The 22,051-nt window shown below is 48.3% G+C and overlaps 1 protein-coding gene across 1 annotated transcript in view; it reads right to left on the bottom strand.

Moving 5' to 3' along the window:
• Window positions 1–254: 254 nt before the first annotated feature.
• The window catches only part of LOC307082623 (ubiquitin carboxyl-terminal hydrolase 43-like), a gene marked incomplete at both ends in the record, with an annotated part of 66,899 nt that continues 45,102 nt past the window's right edge, over window positions 255–22,051 (bottom strand). The window contains 5 exon segments of the mRNA XM_079746247.1: window positions 255–1,387; window positions 1,468–1,641; window positions 4,919–5,077; window positions 6,287–6,608; window positions 17,105–17,234. Coding sequence (XP_079602373.1) covers window positions 255–1,387; window positions 1,468–1,641; window positions 4,919–5,077; window positions 6,287–6,608; window positions 17,105–17,234 — 1,918 coding nt within the window.

Below are 22,051 nucleotides of genomic sequence, written 5' to 3'. Positions count from 1 at the left end.
TCCACCAGGAGACGCTAGTGAACGTGTCCTGGCTCAAAACGTCTCGCTAGAAAACCTCCGGCCAACTCTTGTTCACAGGACCTGCGATTCTGCACCGCACCCCCAAACCGGCCCCCCGAGAAAGAGGTGCCAGTGGGGGTCAACATTCCAGGTTCAGAACCTTCGAAACCTTGACCTGGAACATGGAGCCTGGAGCCTTCCCGCTCCACTGGAGATCAGAGCAGAGCCGGGCCCCCAAGAGGAACAGGGGGGGTTCAGAACCGGACCCCCAGGCCAGGGCCCTGCCGGCCCAGGGAGGTGGTGCTGTACTGGGTCCTCGGGAGGGGCTCGCAGCCCGGCTTCTCCGCCAAGCGGCGGAGCAGGTGCTGGTGGTGCTGCAGGGGGTGATGCTGCAGGGGGTGGAGGGGCTGGAGGGGGCGGTGCTGGAGGGGGTGGAGGGGCTGGAGGGGGTGGAGGCCGAGCTCCCCGCTCCGCTGCAGCGAGGTGCAGCGCCGCAGGCTCTGGTCCGGCCCCCCCGGGAGGCTGCTGGAGCTGAGGGCGCGCGTGATGTCAGCGGCGGGGTTGTCGCCGTGGTGACGGTGCGTCTGGGTCGTCCCGCGGGCCGGAGTGCCGCCGCGGGCTTCCTCGCCGCCGCTTAGCGTGCCGTTGGACAGCCCACTGGCCCGGATCAGGCTCTCCACCGCCGTGGGGGGGGGGCCGCAACGGGGGGCGTCCCGCCGCATGGAGGCGGGTCTGAGGGGGGACAGCAGGCTCTCCTGGCTCCGCTGCTTCCTGTCCAGCGCGGTGTGGAGCAGGTCCCTCTGCAGGGGGGGCCCTGGGGGGCCGGTCTGAAGGGGGAGCCCCGCGGGGCCCATGTGGGCTCTGGACCGCCGCAGGGTGGAGTCCCGGCTCGGGGGGGCACTGTGGCTCACGTGGCCCCCCAGGATGGCCCCTCTCAGCTGGGGGTCCGCGGCCCGGCCCGGGTCCCGGGGCGGGCGGGGCCAGCCCGGCTCCTCCGGGGTCTTGGGGGTCCTCTCAGACACCCCCGCTCTGCTCTGCCCCTCTGGTCTGCGGGGGGAGGGGCTCCCCCCTCCAGGGCCACACCCCGGCTCCCCCCACCCCCCCTCGGGGGCCACGCCCCTCACGGCAAGAGGGGGCGTGGCCACCAGGGCGGCGATGGGCTCCCTGGAGCAGCGCGGGCGACGCCCAGACTCCAGGTACTCCACCAGCGGGACGGGGGTCTGGGCGGGGGCCTGGGGGGGTCTGGAGCGCTCCCGGGCCCCCAGGGACCAGCGCAGCGGTAGGACCTTGCTCAGGGCCTCCCGGGTCCGGGTGGGAGACCTCATACTGAGGGACCGGACCCGTGGTCCCCGGAACCCCTGCGGTGTGGACGGCTCCGGGGCCGGGCCTGGAGGTGCCACAGAGACCACGTTAGTGTGAGGTACAGGACACACACACAGACACACACACTGTGGCGGCGGGACTCACTGGTCTCTGCTGGTCTGGAGGACTCCTCTCTGAACACCGGCAGCTCAGGGGAGTCGGCGGGGGGCAGTGGTCCCGGGGGGGCCCCCAGCGACCCGGCCGAGCCCAGGCTGTCTCTCTGGCTGCTCTCCCGGAGCCGCACCAGCCAGTGGTCCGACGCTGAGGAGCTGGTAGACCCTGGAAGACAAGCAGGACCACCGCCCCCCCGTCAGACCTCCTCAAGCTGAATACACAGCTCAGACTCCACGCCCCGCGGTGGGACTCAGGAGACTCAGGAGACTGAAGAGACTCAGGAGACTCAGGAGACTGAAGAGACTCAGGAGACTCAGGAGACTGAAGAGATTGAAGAGACTCAGGAGACTCAGGAGACTGAAGAGATTGAAGAGACTCAGGAGACTCATGAGACTCATTTGACTCAGGAGACTGAAGAGACTCAGGCAACTCAGGAGACTGAAGTGACTCAGCAGACTCAGGAGACTCAAGGTGTATCTCTGCTCCCTGGCTCTCTATACATTTTATCCTGCGCATGGTGGTCTCATAAATGTTCTGGTTGTGTTGTGGTTGCCTGAGTGAAGGACTGGTCTGTGTGTGTGCGGCCCTTTCCTTGCTGCGTCCATACCTTTACAGCACTTCTTTTGACTGTCACAGCCTTCTGCTCATAGTGAAGCAGACTTATTGAAATCTCTGGGATTCCTCACAAAAAGGGAACACGAAAAAAGAAACCTTCACTCATCGAGGTGTGAACTCTTCTAAGATGAGTCCCTGAGTGGATGATTAAGAGAACTTGCGGCTTGATTTTCAGGGTAGCTGACTGTTAACAATGAAATAGAGGAACAGAGTGGTCTGAAACGATGACAACCGAGTGGTCTGGGCATGGGCATCAGAGAGGGCACAGCCAAACAAAACCCAAATCACTGGGTGGGCTGGAGGCACTGGGATCTGTTGTATTGTGATTCAACTTTCAGTTCAATATCTACGAGAATATGTGAGCAGAGCCTTGCAATATGCTGTCTTTCCAGGCCAGAAGCTAATTTGATATTTGATTGGCGTCTCAGCCCCTGACCTTACATTTCTTAAATCAAAATGATTGGCAATCAGAGGGGGTCCAATCATGCAGTGACAGCAATCGGCTGTACGACTATAAAGTAATTTTAGTGATCCTCACGAGAACGTTCAGTGGGAACACAGAGTTGTTGTGACAGGCGGCTCACAGCGTTTGTTTTCAACGTTTGACGCGCCAATCAAAGACTGGTGTGTTCTCTAATGTACCAACACAAAGCATCACCTTCACCTGTGATCAGATTGGGTCTAACTACAGGTGTGTGAGCTCTGAGCCACAGACCAGGTCCACCTACAGGTGGAGGAGCTCTGAGCCCCAGACTGGTGCTGTGTTCCAATATACATACTATCCGTACTTACTAGCCTTAATTTGAGTACGTAGGGCGTTTCAATTCAGATCGGGCGCAAATAAGTGTACTGAAAGGACCCGGATGGTGCACTCAAAACGTTCAAATCGTGAAGTGTGGGTCGTTACACTTTTCGTACTCAACGGCAGCCATCTTAGCTACGTAGCGGAAGAGGGCGGAGCCAGGTTGAGCCAAAGTCAGCGCATTTTCCACATAGCCTGCATTAATAGAGTAATTTTGTAGTTTTTATAGATTTTATAGCTTTTTATAGCTGCTAGGCGTAAAGAGTTCACCGTTCAAAGAGGGATGTTTATTGCGGGGTTGGAGCCGCGGCGGCAGTCGTGATCATAATTTCCAGTTAGTGCACCACAGAGTATTTGATTTAGAACAATACTGACATCTGAAAATTAGCGCACTTAGTGAGTACGGATAGTGTACTACATTTAAGTTTACTCATGGAAGTATGGATATTGGAACACAGCATGGGTCTACCTACAGGTGTGTGAGCTCTGAGCCCCAGACTGGGTCTACCTACAGGTGTGTGCGCTCTGAGCCCCAGACTGGGTCTATCTACAGGTGTGTGAGCTCTGAGCCCCAGACTGGGTCTACGTACAGGTGTGTGAGCTCTGAGCCCCAGACTGGGTCTACCTACAGGTGTGTGAGCTCTGAGCCCCAGACTGGGTCTACCTACAGGTGTGTGAGCTCTGAGCCCCAGACTGGGTCTACCTACAGGTGTGTGAGCTCTGAGCCCCAGACTGGGTCTACCTACAGGTGTGTGAGCTCTGAGCCCCAGACTGGGTCTACCTACAGGTGTGTGAGCTCTGAGCCCCAGACTGGGTCTACCTACAGGTGTGTGAGCTCTGAGCTCCAGACTGACCCCAGCAGCGCTGCAGGTTGTTTCAGCATCATTATCATACATTAGCAGAACACAAAAAACCCTGAAATGCCTGTCAGCCCTTAGAGCTGAGCCAGGCTCTGGTGAGACATAAATCATTGTGGAGGAGGAGGAGAAGGAGGTGGACGAGGGAGGGCAGGAGAAGGATAGAGAAGTAAAGCTGGAGTAGGAGGAGATAAGGAAGGTGGAGGAGAATGAGGAGGAAAGAGAAAGTTAAGGTGGAGAAGGTGTTGGAGGTTTAAGTGATTGGCGGGGTGGATATAAGGATGTCTGGATATAAATTTATATACATCAACTGTAAAGTTCTGGTCAGGAATTGAATATACGTAAACGTTAAAGTCATTCAAAAGATAGTTTTTCCTATTCAGCATGAGTAGCTCTGTTTGAATGAGTCAAGGTCCAGGACTCCTTTCTCCTCCCGTCTTATTCCAGTCAGATTCCTGGCGGTTCTCCTTGACATCGCAGTGAGAATGAGAACAATGCAAATACAATACCCGCTTTCTATTCAACCTGAGCTTTAGATATTTATACTTAAGTTCTCTTCTGACACCCATATTTCAGATCTGGGATTAAGAACACACTTATGAACATACATACTTATACAATTTTAGTTTTGGACGTTTGGGACGGGAGCGATTTGGTGGAGGTCGGACTAGTGTAACGGGTGGACGAGTTGGACTAGTGTAACGGGTGAAGGAGGATGGAGGGACTAGTGTAACGGGTGGAGGGTGGACTAGTTTAAAGGATGGAGAAGAGGGACTAGTGTAACAGTGGAGGAGGTAGACTAGTGTAACACCATCTACCCGCTGCACCGTCCGTCAACGGATGACGGAAGGCATGGCTGACGGATGGGGGGGTATTCTTTGCAGAGGCATACCTCAGCCAAGCCAGAGCATACGCGATCTGATTGGATGAAGGATCCATTGCTGCCTGAAAAGTTGAACAATTTTCAACTTTCTTGACGGAGCAGACGGATCCAACGGAACGGATGGATCCACAATGCATTGCGTCTCCGCCCCATTCAAAGTAAATGGGATCCGTCAACGGACGGATGCAGTGGGCAAGAGGTGTAACGGGTGGAGGAGGTGCACTAGTGTAACGGGTGGAGGAGGTGGAAGGACTAGTGTAGCGGGAGGAAGCGGTGGAGGCTGACCTGAGGTGGAGGAGCTGGCGGACCAGCGCGGCACCGTGTTGCGGCGCTGGTAGAAGAGGATGTAGGCGCCACGAGTCACCACCTCCCCGTGGGGGGCGGGCTCGGCACTGCTGTCGTCGTAGCTGTACCACTGGCCGTCCACCGAGTTCCTGCAGAACGCTGCACACACACGCCAATCAGCCTTGCTCGTTAACCACACGCCAATCAGCCTCCGCTCATTAACCACATGCCAATCAGCCTCCACTTGTGAACACACGCTAATCAGCCTCCGCTCGTTAACACACGAAGGTGGAGTCATGCGGAAGCCGATGAGCGACTCTGCGGTCCTGACATTGGCTGCGGTGCCAAAACACAGTTGTGCTTTGATGATGGAAGTTTTCTTGCTCTTAGCGATGGTGTTATGTCAAACACAACACGAAACCTCTCTGAAACAGCCTGCATAATTAACTATCAACAGTATGACTCAGCATTGTTGGCTGACCCTCAAAAAAAACTCAAAAGTCCTCTTAATATTGAAAAAACAGAGTCGAGAGTCGACTCAGCAAAATGAATACGCCAAGGTTGTGTTTGGATTATAAAATGTGGGACATGGCAAATTAATTGAGAATCAAAACAGACTCATCAAAGTTAAACAGTCTGACTCAACATGCTTTTGAAACCATCAACATTGGGATTGTTTATGATTTATGCAATCAGGGATGACTTAACTGTCAACATTGAGTAATCAACATGTTCATTTCTCCGCCTTATTAATTAGGCACCAGGATAAACACTTCAGAAACAGCCGTAGTAACAGTCAATTAGAAACAATGACCACAGACACTAGACTTTGGGTCACTTGGCCCATATTAGATATACGTTATGTGATGTCTGGATATATTGCTATTTTTTATGATATGCTATGTTATACTATGTTATTTTATATGATATGCTATTATATGTGAAGCTATGTTACTTTAAGCTACTTTAAAACAGCCTTACTTTTTAATGCTATTTTATTTTTTGATATGTACGGGATGAAATGCCATGTAATGTTGATATCATGCTATGCAACGCTAGGTCCTGCTACGCTAGGTCCTGCTACGCTAGGTCCTGCTATACTAGGTTCTGCTACGCTACTCTAGGTCATTCTCTGCTCCGCTAGGTCCTGCTGCGCTACATCTCATGCTACGCTCCGCTAGGTCCTGCTACGCTGCGCTACACGTCGTGCTACGCTCCGCTAGGTCCCGCTAGCTGCTCTACCTGTGTACTGACCGCCATGCAGCCCCCCGTGGTTGTTGCACATGGCGTACAGGTCGTGCTATGCTATGCTAGGTCATGCTAGGCTAGGTCCTGCTACGCTAGACAAGGTCCCGCTGGCCGCTCTACCTGTGTAGTGGCCGCCGTGCAGCCCCCCCTGGTGGTTGCACACGGCGTACAGGTCGTAGAGGTAGTTGGCGGGGGCGGGGTCGGGCAGGGCCGTGCTGGCAACGGATGGGCCGCGGCTCCTCTTGACCACGTGGGGCGCCATGTCCAGGCCGGCCAAGGGGAAGGACACCAGCGTGGTGAGCTTGGTGCGGCGCTCGGCCGCCTGCCGGAAGCGCTTGAGGTGCAGGATGAGGATGTCGGGCAGCGTCCACAGGCTCATCTGGACCACGCCCTGCTGCAGCTGCCGGCAGTGGGGGCAGCGCCAGGCATCGTCAGGGGCCAGCTTGGGGGGGGGGGGGGGGTAGAGGGGGAGGGAGGAAAAGAGATGGATGGAGCAAGAGGGGAACCGAGAGATGGGGAGAAATATTTGATGAGGTAAACATCAAATCTTATTTATTTTTTTGCCTTTTTGTCAGGTTACTAAAATAAGACTTATTTACTACATTTAGTTATTTACTACATTTATTTATCAGGTTTTGAACACGGTGCTGTAGTAGGGTGTGTAGTAGGGTGTAGTATAGTGTGTAGTAGGGTGTGAAGTAGGGTGTGTAGTAGGGTGTAGTAGGGTGTAGTAGGGTGTAGTAGGGTGTGTAGTAGGGTGTAGTAGGGTGTGTAGTAGGATGTGTAGTAGGGTGTAGTAGGGTGTGTAGTAGGATGTGTAGTAGGGTGTAGTAGGGTGTGTAGTAGGATGTGTAGTAGGGTGTAGTAGGGTGTGTAGTAGGATGTGTAGTAGGGTGTGTAGTAGGGTGTAGTAGGGTGTAGTAGGGTGTAGTAGGGTGTGTAGTAGGGTGTAGTAGGGTGTGTAGTAGGATGTGTAGTAGGGTGTAGTAGGGTGTGTAGTAGGATGTGTAGTAGGGTGTGTAGTAGCGTGTTTAGTAGAGTGTGTAGTAGGGTGTTGTAGGGTGTGTAGTAGGGTGTGTAGTAATATAATGTTCATTAGGAGTTACTAAGTCTGCTTTGCTCTGGATGTTGCCGAACATGTGAAACAGCACCCCCTGCAGGCACACGTTACAATGGCAGAATACGGTTTAACTATAAAACACACAGGTGACCGACGTTTGACCTCGGGTCTTGCTCGGTGAGGACACAGTCAGCAGTGAACACAGAATACAGCATCACACACACAACATGAGCAGCTGGTGATGTTTAAGACGTCTGAGTGACACATGTCACATAAAGCTCTCCCATGGAGCCCCCTCCTTGCTAGAACACTAACCTGAAACAGATCTTTATTTAACTTCATAGTGTTCTAGGTAGTTAATTAGTAAGTGATTACTAGATTGCTAGAGATGACTAATTGGCCAGCTGAGCTCAATGATTGTTATTTAGTTAACCAGGTGTCCAATAAGACATGGAATAACATCTCTCCTTCTGGTAAGAAAAAACCCACTGAAAAAGTGTTCTACACTAGACTTGTACTGCCTAATATAAAGAAATAAAGAACGAGACGGGCACTGTAAGTTCACTCAACGTGTATCACTATCTTCTCCTTTCACTCTACATCACACTACACCGTATCAGTATAACACTAGGCAAGTGCACCCTCTGATGGTGGGGTGGAATAACAGGAACAGCACATAATAGGACTGAATACACAACATATTCCCCCTCTCTTAAGAAGCTTACCCGTAACAAAAAGAACAATGCCATATCTGACATCAGCAGAGTTGTAATAATTCAAAACTCAGAAGTACAATAACCCATCAGGAGTGTAATAACTCAAGTGCCATCTTATCAGCATCAACACAAAGCTTCACCTTAGAAACAGCTTTACTGTCATCTCACTTTGCACTTTGCATATAAACTGGAGCAGGTAATCTCTCGAAACCCGTAACTCATATAATGTTAACTTCAAATGACATTCTCAGGTATTTAAATCACAACAGCCTTGTGTCAATCTAATAGACACAGTGTTCAACATAAACAGTATCTATTCCAAATTCAGTAGTCAACAACAGTATTTTTTTTTCATAATTTAATTCATTCTCTTCTTTCACCTCACAGTCCATCAGAACAACTAGTGTTCATACTCCTGAAGCCAAGCAGGCTCCTTTCTCCCTCTCACAGGTCTGTCCATGACCGCAGGGTCAACTGCTTGTTGGGGCGGCTCAGGTTGCTGGGCCGACTCCGGCACAGGATCAGGGGCAGGGCAGGCCACTGGTTCTGGGTCTGCATCCCTGTCTACTTCACTCTCAGGGACCAGAGATAGGTGGGTAGCGTTCCATGTGCGCCCATCCTCCAGTACGAAGGCACTAGAACCAGCTTTGCACATCACTCCGGTAGGTCTCTGAAATGTAGACAGTCCCTTTTTCACATGGAAAGGTTTCTTCACTCTTACTAAACTTCCATCTTTTATCTTTGGCACACACGCTCCCTTTTTCACATAAGTGTATGCTTTCGATGCCTGCTGTTTGGCAGCGACCCGACTGCGTAGTTGTTCCTCTGGCAGTGGATCAGGTTTGCGAGCAGGGCCAATGTCTACTTTGGTACGCATTGGTCGGTTGCACATGAGTTCATATGACAGGTGACACTGTGGTGCCATGTGGAGTAGCACGGTAAGTGAGCAAAAAGTCCTGTAGGAACGGCTTCCATGGTCTTTTCTCTTGTTCGGCAAAAAAGCAATGTCTCTTTTAGAAGGCGGTTCCAGCGCTCTACAGCTCTGTTTGCTTGTGGATAGTAGAGAGACACTTTCCTGTGTTTGATGTCTCTCGCTTCAAGGTACTCAGCAAACTCACTGGAAGTGAACTGAGTTCCATTGTCACTCTCTAGTTCTGTGGGGTTTCCAAACCGGGCAAAAACGGTAGACAGAAAGGAAGTGATTGCTGCAGTTGTGATGGTAGCAGTGAAAGCGACCTCCGGCCACTTTGTGCAGTAGTCAATCAACGTCACTGCAAAGCGACAGTCCCAGCTGGCTGACTCAAACAGTCCCACAATGTCCATGCCCACTTTCTGCCATGAGGCATCAGGTAGTGGAATGGGCTGGAGAGGAGCGGCATGTGTCTTGGCACTTTTGTAATTCAGCCGGCATGATCCACATGCACGGATAGCCTCCTGCACAGACATGTCCATACTGGGCCACCAGTATAAGTCCCGCAGCATTTGTTTGGTGCGGACGACCCCCTGATGTGTCTCATGTGCCAAGTTCACCAGCTGCTTCCTTAAGGCCACTGGCACAAGTCGTCGGTGAGGGCCCCTTTAGATAATCATATCTTGGATTGAGACTTCATCTCTTGTGGCAAAATATGGTTTGAGCTCATCTGGTAGCGCCTTTGATGTCTTAGGCCAGCCCCTATGTATCTGCGTTCTAAGGGCTGTGAGCTCAGGGCACGCCTCACATGCATCAGTGAACTTTTTCACTGAGAGAGCTTTGAGTTCTGTGTCCAACAGAGCAAAGAGCTCTGTCTCTGTAACTGGCTCTGTATCCTCTTCTGCTGGGAGGGGTAGACGAGAAAAGCAATCAGCAACTTGATTTTGAGAGCCAGGACGGTGTTCAACGTCGTACGTGAAGCAATAGTCTCGCAGACCAACGCGCAATGCGTATTCCTGCGCAGCCCAGACCTTTTGTTGTGAGCAGTGTGGTCAAAGCCTAGTGGTCTGTGCGTAGTGTGAATCTGGTACCCCATAAGAAAGTCCTCCATTTTTTGGCAGCCCACACACAGGCTAACGCCTCCTTTTCAACGATAGAATACTTGCATTCTGCAGGGTTAAGTTTGCGTGAGGCACATGCAAATGTGCACTCTGTTCCATCTGTGTGTAGTTGTGTCAGTACCGCCCCCAAGCAATAATCTGACGCATCTGTAGACACGAAGGTGGGGAGGCTGGGGTTGAAGATGGACAGCGCTGGGATGTTCACAATGCAATCCTTAACAGCCTCAAAGCTCTTCTTAGCTGCTGAGGTCCACTGGAATTTTTCCTCACGCAGACATGCTCGCATGGGCTCCATGAGCGACACATAGTTGTACACAAACTTCTGGTACCACTGTGTGAGCCCCAGGAATGAGCGCGGTGCTGTAGTGTCCGTCGGCACCGGAGCCTCTGTGATGCTTTGACATGCTCTGTGAGTGGCTGTAGGCCCTGGGCAGAAATCGTGTGACCAAGGAACTGCAGGCTGGACTGGTTGAACTGGCGTTTATCCTCGTTTAGCTGGAGGCCGGCTCGCTTGATCGCGGCGAGCACCTCCTGTAGGTTGGGGTCATGTACTGCCTTGACCTTTCCGTATATTATGACATCGTCCAAATACATCTGGACACCCTTGCAGCCTTTCAGTATGAGCAACATCATCTTGGAGAACGCACTTGGGGCTGAGCACAGTCCGTATGGTACATGTTTGAACCGGAACAGTCCATCATGCGTTATGAATTCAATTAAGTCTCGGCTCTCCTCTGCCAAGAGCATCTGATGATAGACGTTGGCGAGATCTATTGTGGAAAACACTGTAGCACCACACATCTCGGAGAACAATTCATCCATATGAGGAAGCGGGTAACTGTCCATCCATACCTCCTTGTTAGGCTCACGTAAGTCCACGCACAGCTTCACCGCACTGTTCTTCCGTCGTGTTACCATGATGGGTGAGACCCATGAAGATGCATCAATCCTCTCTATTACGTCCATCTGTAACAGTCTCTTGAGCTCCGTGGAGATGGCTTGTCTCACAGAGAGAGGAAGTCTCGTTGAACGGGCTGTACTGCTTCGTTGCCATCCTTCACTTTCACCCGGTGGAGAAAGTCCTTAGCTAAGCCCAGTTTCACACCAGTCACTGGCCCAGTTTGGACCTCAGACACTGGAGCCGCAGAGAGCACAGTATGGCCCACAATGATAAGATAAGATAAGTTATTTCATCTTTTTTTCAAGTTTATTTCATCCCATGCATGGGAAATTAACTTTAAAACAGCCCATGGAATCTAAAGTATGCAATAATAAAATAAAAAAGTAACAAGTATCCAACAATCATACATCCATAAGAAAATACAAAATAAAATAAATACAATAAATAAATCACACAGTGATTACAATGTCATGCCATAAGGGCAAAAACTGCACACGCCCATGAGCTACACAATCAATGAGGCCAAGAGGTGCCTCACTACAGAATAAAATACTTTGTCACAAATGTACAGTGGAAAATGCACATTATTAAATTCAAGTATTGAATTATTAATTAAGTTGAAGTGTTTTTTTGGTAGCACAATGTTTCATAACCAATGTGTTATAGAGTCTTATGACAGATGGAATAAAAGACCTTCGGAAACGTTCCTTCTTACATGCTGGGTGTAATAATCTTTTACTAAAGGAACTGTTTTGCGCTGCCACTGTCTCATGGAGAGGATGAGAGGAAATGGACCTGATGGATTCCAATTTGTCCAACATCCTCCTCTCCCCTACCACCTCAACAGGCTCCAGTGTACAGCCCAGGACATAGCCAGCCGTTCCCACCAGCTTATTAATTCTCTTCCTGTCCCTCTCAGTGAACCCACAACCCCAACAGACTACTGCATAAAAAATGACAGATGCAACAACAGTGTCAAAAAAAGTCCTTAACAGCGGCCTGAACACCCCAAAAGACCTCAATCTTCTCAGCAAGTGTAGACGACTTTGGCCCTTCTTGTACAACACATCTGTGTTATGTGACCAGTCCAGTTTATTGTTGAGGTGAACACCCAGGTATTTGTAGACTGATACCACCTCAATGTCGCCTCCCTGGATGTTCACTGGTGCAATTGGTGGTGCCTTACGGCTGAAGTCAATCACCATCTCCTTTGTCTTACTGGTGTTCATCTGAAGATGGTTTATTCCACCATTCAACAAAGCTGGTGATGACCCCCCTGTACTCCAGCTCATTCCCCTTTGTAACACAGCCAACAATTGCTGTGTCATCGGAGAACTTCTGGAGATGACAACTGTCCGTAATGTATCTGAAGTCCGAAGTGTACAGGGTGAAGAGAAAGGTGTTCCTTGTGGGGTCCCCGTGCTGCAGAGTACCACATCCGACTCACAGCCACGCAGACTCACGTACTGTGGTCTGTTGGTGAGGTAGTCAATGATCCCTCAGAAGTGCCGAGGGTAAAGTTGGAAGGAGTCCAAGTGCCCTGAATAAGTTCATTCCCAAGACAGCAGTACCTGCCTTTTCCAACACATATAATATAGCTGGTGCTGTAGTATTAGAATGCTGCACTGTAGCTGATAGGCAGCCTAGTATTGGGATATCTGACTTTGTGTATGACACTAACTTCACTTTTGGTTCAGTCAGGGGCACATTACTAAAATGCTCTCTGTAGACAGGTTCAGGAATGATAGACAAAGCGGCACCTGTATCTACCACTAGTTCTACTGGACAGGAAGTTGACTTTGCATTAATAGTCACTTCACACGTTATTTTCTAAGCTGGCTGATTTTGATCAATTCCCAGCACGCTAACTACACTTACATTTTTGGCTGGCTTTTCAGAAGACTTACATACTGTGTCCCATTTTATTGCATTTCCGGCAGGTCAGTCAGGAGCATTTGCAAGATGAGTGGATGACCCACACCTAAAACAGCATCGGTCCTGTCTTGGCGTTTCCTTTGCAGGTGCAGCCTGGTGGTTGTTCATCCCTCTGCTTTTGAATGGATGTTAAGGCTTCGCCGTCACCGCTTGCACCGGAGCCCGCGCATCTGGACCCAGCGTTCGCGCATATCCAATTGCAGATTCCACCTGAACTGCGATTTTCAATGTTTTCTCTAGTGTCAAGTTTGCATCACTTTGCACCAACAGTCTGTCGCGCACTTTCGCGCGGCTTGCATGCTCAATAATCTGATCACGTATCATTTCGTCTCTGTTATCTTCAAACCCGCACGTTGTGGCTAGCTCGCGCCGAGCGGCAACATACTCTGTAATGGTCTCCTCCGATTTCTAAATTCTTTATCTGAACTTGTGACGTTCCACCACAACGTTTATTGCAGGGATATAGTGTGCACGCAGTGCATGCAAGTGTGTAAAACACACGCTGGCCCTCTGAACCCAGACAATGTAAGACGATTGCACGTAACCTTGTGTCTGGCCAGTCGTCCCCCTCTGCGTGTATGGCTAGCAGATAGATCTCAAACATTTTAGCCCAAGTGTCGAGCGGAATTGTAGGTTGTCCGGCACACGGCAAAAATAACGCAGGTAGAGGTACTGTATACATCATCCTCGTCGCCAATTTGTTCTATACTGGACTTGTACTCCCTAACATAAAGAAATAAAGAACGAGAAGGGCACTGTAAGTTCAATCAACGAGTACGCTGTCTTCTTCTCCTTTCACTCTACATCACACTACACATTGTCAGTACAACACTAGGTAAGTACGCCCTCTGATGGTGTGGTGACAGGACCTGCACACAATAGGACTGAATATGCAACAGTCTTGTTGTCATGAAGACAGCTATTTACAATCTCTGCCCGTTTCCTGACCTATGCGCTATAGAGGGAGGAATGAATAGAACGTAGAATAATGAAAATAACTTATTAAGTAATTTCAATGCATGAGAGAGAGATACAGAGAGATACAGAGAGAGAGAGAGAGAGAGAGAGAGAGAGAGAGAGAAAGAGAGGGCAAGAAAGAGAGAGAGAGGGCGAGAGACAGAAAGAGAGAGAGACAGAGACAAAGAGAGAGGGAGACAGGGGTAGAGTAAGAGAACGGAGACATTTCTGAAAGCTTTCTAAATCAAGATGTAATTTCTATAGTACAGGGCCACTGTATGCAGTGTGCGGTTCATTTGTATAGCTAGTGTACTCAATGCACAAGGTTTGTTTGGGATGCCTTGACTACCTCGTGAACCAGGGACAGTAAAGGGGCCGTTGGAGTCCTCGCCTGGCGATGGTTCCCCAACACTCACCCTGATCCTCTACTGCGTCAAACAACAGCAGCCCCCCCTCCTGAGTACCCCGTAGACCAGGGGTCGGCAATTACGTTTGGACGCGGGCCAATTTTTTTTCAGACAATGGCATCGCGGGCCATAGCTTTTTTTTGGGGGGGGGGGGGGGGTCTACTATTTAAATTATTATTTATTTTATTATATTAAAATAAAATAAACATCATCTAACTTTTAAAACGCATTTAATTTAATTCCATTAAAACGTTTATTTGCTTATGTTCGCTGTTTTTATGCCGCCTGCTGCATCTCGTGTCGTCGCTCATGAAACAGGCGATTGCCTAGCAACCTGCCGTATACAAATATTCTTTTAGATGACGTGTAAAAATGATTAGCTGAACATTGCTATGCTAGTTATCGATGCAAAATGTCGTTGTCGAAAGCCTTGAAAAGAAAAATTGATTCAGAATACAGGACCTACAAAGAAGAATGGAAGCAGAGGTATGCGTTTATCCTGCCTGCATTTATTAATGCCAAGCCTACATGTCTCATTTGCAACGAGGCTATTGCCGTTTGCAAAGAATATAACATCAGAAGACACCATGAGACAAAACATGGCCAGTTCAAAAACGCATATCCTCCTGGGACAGATGTGCGAACAAATAAAATTAAAGCATTGGAGGCTGGATATGCACACAGCAACAAAATACTTGTCAGGTCATTCACCGAGCAGCAGAGGGTTACAAGTGCGTCCCTTAAAGCAGCATGGGTTCTTACCCGTCACAACAAACCATTTACGGACGCAGAGGTTTTTAAGGAAGTGATGGTGGCTGTTTTGGAGGAGCTGGCTACAGATAAGTCAATGGATGGAGTGATTGCCTCAGTGAAACAAATGCCGCTCTCAGCGAGGTCAGCTTCCCGACGCATAGAGAGCCTATCTGACGATGTGCGTGGATCAATTATGAGTGGCCTGAGTCAGGCCAACTACTTTTCCGTTGCCATTGACGAGAGTACAGACAACACTGATATCAGTCAGATGTGCATATACGTGCGGTATTTTGATGGGAAGGAGTTCAGGGAGGAGTTGTTGGCTCTAATTCCATTAGAAGGGAACACCACTGGGGATGTTATGTTTGCCAAAGTGGAGGAATTGATTAAACAACATGCACTACCATTTGAGAAAATAAACCTCATCGTGACAGACGGTGCACCTGCCATGGTTGGTTGCCACAGAGGTCTGGTGGCCCGATTGAAGGAGATAGCACCACAAATGCACGCACTACATTGCCTAATTCACCAGAGTGTCCTGTGCGCCAGACTCAGTGGCGAGCTGAAGAGTGTCATGGATAAAGTGATGAGAGTCATTAATTTTGTCCGGGGTGCATCAAGCACACAGCACCGTCTTTTTCGCCAACTTGTTGCTGAGTCAGAGGCCTGCTACGAAGATCTGCTACTTCACAATGACGTGCGCTGGTTAAGTAAAGGAAAGGCACTGGAGCGCTTCTGTGCGCTACTAGATCAAGTGAAAACCTTCCTGCGAATGAGCAAGATGCGTGCTTCAGACGATCACCTGGCCTTTCTAGAAGGTGAAATGTCCATCTCAAACATCGCGTTTTTAACTGATAGTTTTGGCCATCTTAACCAGCTGAACCTGCAACTACAAGGGAGAGGGAAAACCATTGTGGACCTGATCGAGAAGATGGATTCGTTGACAAGGAAGCTGGAGTTGTTCCAGTCTGATCTAGCAAGTGGAAGGCTCTTGCACTTTGCAACATTAAAATCACAGGGAGGGGGGCGAGTGACAGGAATTATGACTGAATTCCTTGACAAGCTACGGGACAACTTTCAGTCTTGGTTCCGAGACTACTGTGTCCCAAGGGAAATTGTTGGCTTTGTCCACGACCCATTGTCCACGCGAAGCGAGGAATTCTCCTCACTGGCCAAAACAACCATGAGCTCGTTGGACGAGGCAACGCTTCAGTTGGAGCTCATCGATTTCCAGTCAAGCTCCCTCGTCCGTGATGCGTTTAGTGCGCATTCCGTGGAGGATTTCTGGATCGGATGCTCAGAAGAGTACATGGGTATCAAGAAACTTGCCCTTTATGTGCTGACGATGTTTCCATCTACCTACACGTGTGAGTCCAGCTTTTCGTCAATGAATGCAATCAAGACACACGAGAGGAACCGTCTGACCAATGCAAGCTTGGAGAACTGCTTGAGAATAAAAGTGACATCCCTGTCGCCCGACATCCACAAAATTGTGACCGAAGGGAGGAGCCACTTTTCCCATTAAGTGAGTAGCCTTTTTTCTGTCTTTATTCAGGAGCAGCGCAGATCCTTCTCCCACGCGGACAATGTGCATTCATCTTTCACTTTCTTTAAGTTTTATTTTAATTGGGCCATTTCACATTTGAGCAGACCTTGTTATGTTGTTAATTTAACGAAATGTAGACTATTTTTTACCTTGCCCACTGGAGGAGGGAGACGGGACACTTTTGGGTTTTTTTTGCACAAGATTACGCGCACTCGCGTGCCAATACCGTTCTGACCTGTGCGTCATGGATAACTGCACAGATGTTCCACCTGTTGTTTTGTCACTTTAGGACTATCATCTATACCTCAATAAATGTTTCGAAATTGATGGGATTGCTGTATGCCATTTTATTTAATTTTTTTAAATATGGGGTTGAAAATATATATTTTTAAATTAATTAATTATTATTTTTGTTTTTTACATCAAATTAACGTCATCTCGTGGGCCAGACAGAATAGATGGCGGGCCAAAATTGGCCCGCGGGCCCCTATTTGCCGACCACTGCCGTAGACCCTCGACACGTTGTGCTGTTGTTTGTCTCACTGTCCTTAAATGCACTGGAGCCGTGTGGAAAGATGGATTTAGAGTCCAACTCCCCCCAGGGGAGGAGGCGGGTCGTCGTGGCAACATACCTGCTCCTCCTTGGTGTAGAGGGAGAAGCACTCGTCCAGAGAGCAGCTGAGCTGCTGGACGTGCTGCTGCTGCTGGCCGCGCACGCTCTCCGCGTCCTTCACCACCTCCTCCTGGATGTTCCCGAACAGGCTGTGGAGACACTGCCACACATCAGACCCCCGTCACACCATCACACCCCCGGTAAGACCCCGGTCAGACCATAGACCAGACCCCCACCAGAACCCCCTTCACAGGGGGTTGATTTCTTTGTCCTGTAATATAAACATGCTTTACATTTATAGTAACAGTCAATGAGTAAGAGGAGGAAGGAAGTGAGAGAAAGAGACAGAGAAAGAGAAAGGAGGTTGAGAGAAAGGGATAGGGAGGAACAGAGAGGGAGATAGAGAGAGAGAAGGCTGAGAGGAAGAGAAACGGACGAACATAGAGTTCAACGATCAACGTTCAATGTTTTTTTATTGGTCACATGTTTGTAAATAATAACATTTTACATACAGTTAAATTAAAAGGGGTTATTTGTGCAAATTACTTAAAACTGAAATAAATAGTAATTTAAAAAGTAATTTAAAAACAGACATCCCTTAATGAGGTGGTCCTATAAAAAGAAATATGAATATAAAAGTGCCTAGAAAATTGTGCAAGAGTGTAAAAGTGCCAGTTATAGTCCACCGGAGTTAAGCAGTCTAACTGCCTGCGGACAGACGGTCCTCCTCAGTCTCTCAGTCTTTAAGGCAGCGTAGGCATCTGCCTGACTGCAGCAGGGTCAAGAGGCCGGCACTTGGGCGAGAGGCTTCTTGCCTGATTTTCTTGGCTCTTGCCCTAACCCTCGTGCTGTATGTATCTTCCAGGTTGGGGAGGGATGACCTAATGGTTCGCTCTACCAGTCTCTGCAGGGCAGCCCGGTCTTGTGCAGTGCAGCTTCCATACCGGGATATGCAACCTGTGAGGCTGCTCTCGACAGCTGCAGAGTAGAAGGTCCTCAGGATGGAGGGGGAGGCCTTGAACTTCCTCAGCCGCCGGAAGAAGTACAGCCGATGCCTTGATTTGGAGACCAAGTGCTTTGTGTGCAGAGACCATGAGAGGTCCCAAATGAGGTTCACCCCCAGGTACTTAAAACTGGGGACCCTTTCCACAGGTTCTCCATTAATGTTGAGTTGGGTGAGCTCACTGCCCTGCTTCCTCCTGAAATCCACCATTTCCTTAGTCTTGTTGATATGAAGGGCCAGGTTGTTGGTCTTACACCACAGTGCCAGGTCTGCCACTAGGTTCAGGTAGCCCTGTTCGTTGTTGTCAGTGATAAGACCAGAGGCGAAGCTAGACCTTTTTTGGGTGGGCTCAAGCCCACCCAAAACCTGCCTTAGCCCGTCCTATCGTTTCGTCCTCAAATCGAATATTCTACCGTTTTTTTTTTACACAAGCAACGAGAGGATGGATGCTGTACAGTACACTAATGAACAGGCTCAAATGGGCTAGTGAAATCGAGCGCAACATTCCTGCAGGAAACTCTCACCTCTGATTGGTGGGTGGGCGTCTCCTGTTTGACAAATCCGAAATGCAGCTCGAGCGCACATAACATAGTTTCTGCTGTTTCGTCCGTCATAACATGACCAGGTAATAATTCATTATAAAACCTTGACATAATCTGTTAGATATCTATTAAATGACAGTTGACCGCAAGGCGATTCTATCTATGCCTCTTCTTGAATTGCTTCATGCTTTAGTCGGGCTTGTAATGGTCCGTACTCCGTAGCATGATAAGCTAAAGCATGATAAGCTAACACACCGGCGCCGAAGCGCTGCGGTGCGCAGTTTGCACGTCAAATGCCGCCCCTAGCACCAATAGGAAGCGTCGCGCTCCAGCGCCGTTGTGATTATGTTTTGAAAAAAGCAGATCACATAGTCGGTATAGGCTACCATAACGTTGTACCAGTTGTTTTATGACTACATATATGGCCCTGATGCCCATGATCATCTGTTTGTGCTTACAATGATAGTCATTTTAATTCATAGTTTCTTTATGCAAATTTCTGCTTTCAAAAGATGGACATACGTTCTTTTTTTAAAAGAAGTCAGCCAGGTGAGATAATATAAATCTAGCAACAAATAATGTGTTAGCCTTTATTTCTTTGTTGTTAGTTGTTATACTGTATTACTTTGTATTCTTTGCTGACAGCACGAAGAAGGGGAGATGAGGAGAGGGAGAAAAAAAGAGAGCAAGATGAAACAGGTGATAACATGATCAGGTAGTCAAGAAGACCATAATAAGCATATTTTTGACCACATTTATTGCATTTGCCCATATTTATCTACTCAATCTTTACAAACTGCTCTGTACCACTGCACAAAGACAGGTTATGGTGTAGGCCTACTTTATTTACCTCAGACATTTGCCCCTCGGCTTGTTTGCTTTATTTATTATTTTGAAAGTTTATAACTACTTCCTTACTAAACTTTTGAATGTATGTAAAGAGCGAGATAGGAGCATGGAGAGAGTGCGAATGCAAAGAGGGCAAGAGCAGGATGGAGAGATGGGGGACACACTGAGGGTGCGAGACCTGGAAGAAGCAGGTGAGAAAAAGGCATTGATTGTTATAGGGGCAAACAACCTCACTAACTATATAAAGAAAGCACATTACATCTAAACTTCATTTCATGGATGACTGTCTTTAAATATTTATGTTTATGTTACTAAGGAGAAAGAGAAGAGCAGGGAGAGTGTTTGGAAGGTAAGCAGCAGACCAGAGAGGTGCATGAAAAAGCACAGATAGAGGAGCAAGTGAAAGCAACAGTGTCTGCAGATATGGCTTGTAATTTAGGTGATAAGGACACTGGTCCTAAACAACTGAAGCTGCCTCAGTACCCACGAGATCAGTTTGGAATACAAAAGAGAGCCTTTCAGTCTAACTGGTTCCAGAGTTTTACTTGGCTAGAATATTCATTGAGAAGAAATGCTGCATTCTGTTTTGCTTGTAGGGTGTTCGGCAAGAGATTAAAAAAGGAGGAATTTGTGAATGGTGGGATCAAAAATTGGAAACATGCACTGAGCATGTTTAAGAAACATGAAACCACACAATGCCACAAAGACGGTGTACTCTGCTGGCATAGCTATAAAGCAAGTAAATCAACAGGCAGTGTTCTACAGCAAATAGAGTCTGCAAGTTCCAGTGAGATAACTGAGAGAAGGGAATACTTGAAACGTATTGTGGAAGTGACACGTATGCTGGGGAAACAGGGTATTCCATTTAGGAGTCACGATGAATCACCTGAGAGCAATAAGAGAGGGAGTTTCTTGGAGTGCATGGACCTCCTGAAAAAGTTTGACCCTTTCTTGCAAAGCTACACGCCTCCATCAAACACAACCTATCTTTCATCTGACACTCAGAATCAAATGATACAGTGTTGTTCACAAGAGGTTACAGCAACTATTGTTCGAGAGATGAGGAAATCAAAGATGTATGCCATCATGGCCGATGAGGCCAGGGACGGAAAAACAGAACAGCTGTCACTCTGTGTGAGATATGTTGCAGATGGTGCTCTAATGGAAAGGCTCCTATCCCTTACAGACTGAAAATATTTTGATGCTGCGTCAATATGCATTGCAATCAATTATTTGTGAATAATATTGATGACTTGAGATGTGTGGCACAGACTTATGATGGAGCAGCTGTCATGAGTGGGGCACTGGGGGGCGTACAAGCCCATTTTCGAAAGAAGCACCCTGAAGCCATGTATGTGCATTGTTATGCACATGAATTAAATCTCGTCTTATGTCACACGTGCAGAGCAGTTTCTGAGTCCAAAGATTTTTTTGACATGCTGGAAAATGTCTACGCTTTTTTCAATTCTTCTCTTGTGAACCACCACATTTTTGAAGAAACTCAAAAAAATCTAGGGTTGCGGCAAACTGAACTTGTCCAGTTATCCAACACACGCTGGGCATGTCAACTGCGTTCCGTGAACACAGTACTTGCCAACTTCCCTGCCATCATTGACTGCCTCTCCACTATTAACACACTTCTTCTTCAATCTATTTGCTGTTTGTTTTCCAGTCTCTCCTCTCAATTACAGAAGGTTTGCATAGATACCTGCAGAAGGAGACCATTGATCTTGCCCAAGCAGTGGCCTACAAAAATGCAGTGACTGATTCTCTTAAGGAGAAACGCAGCGATGCCACTGCTGCTGATCTGCATGTTCAGGCTATGGCCCTATGTGAGGCCAATGACATATCAGTGCCAGAGCCATCCTCTTTCCAGAAGAGGAAGGCAAAATGGATGGAAGACTTTGTTGAGTCTTCTCGTGGGGCAGGTAGTGAGGTTAGTCATTCCTCAAGGTTAGATGACCTAAAACAAAAATTATTCTTTCCTTGTTTAGATACAATGATTTCAGATATTGATAAAAGGTTTTCTGATGTGAATGAAGAATTGCTGGAAGGAATTATGGCGTGCTGTCCAACGTCTAACAAATTCCTTTCTGAGCCAGATTTGACAGCACTGGCACTTCACTATCGCATTGACCTTAAGTCAGAAGAGGTGGTGATAGCCAGAAATTTTTTGAGGCGCAGAAGAGAGGGTGGTGGTGATGTTGGGAACATGCTTGCAGTATATAACCTGCTACATGCAGAAATGTTCCCCTCTCTCAAGGCAACTATTCAGGCTGCAATAACCATACCAGTCAGCAGCTGCAGTTGCGAAAGGTCCTTCAGTGCTTTAAGACGTCTCCATACCTGGCTCAGAAGGACCATGGAGCAAAAGAGACTCCATCACCTAGCAGTGATGTCTGTTGAGAGTGATGTTCTGGAGAAAATAGATCCTGAACGAGTGATTGATAGATTTGCCTCCTTGAAAGTGAGGCGACATAGTTTAGTGCTCCCAAAATAGTGGTCTGTCTCCAATAGTATTAGTCTAGTACAGGTTGTACTTGTTGATTTTTTTGTTGTATTTTTGTATGTT

Source organism: Pollachius pollachius (assembly GCF_949987615.1).
Source record: "Pollachius pollachius genome assembly, chromosome: 11".
Classification (NCBI taxonomy): Eukaryota; Metazoa; Chordata; class Actinopteri; order Gadiformes; family Gadidae; genus Pollachius; species Pollachius pollachius.
This window is presented reverse-complemented; position numbering and strand designations above follow the sequence as displayed.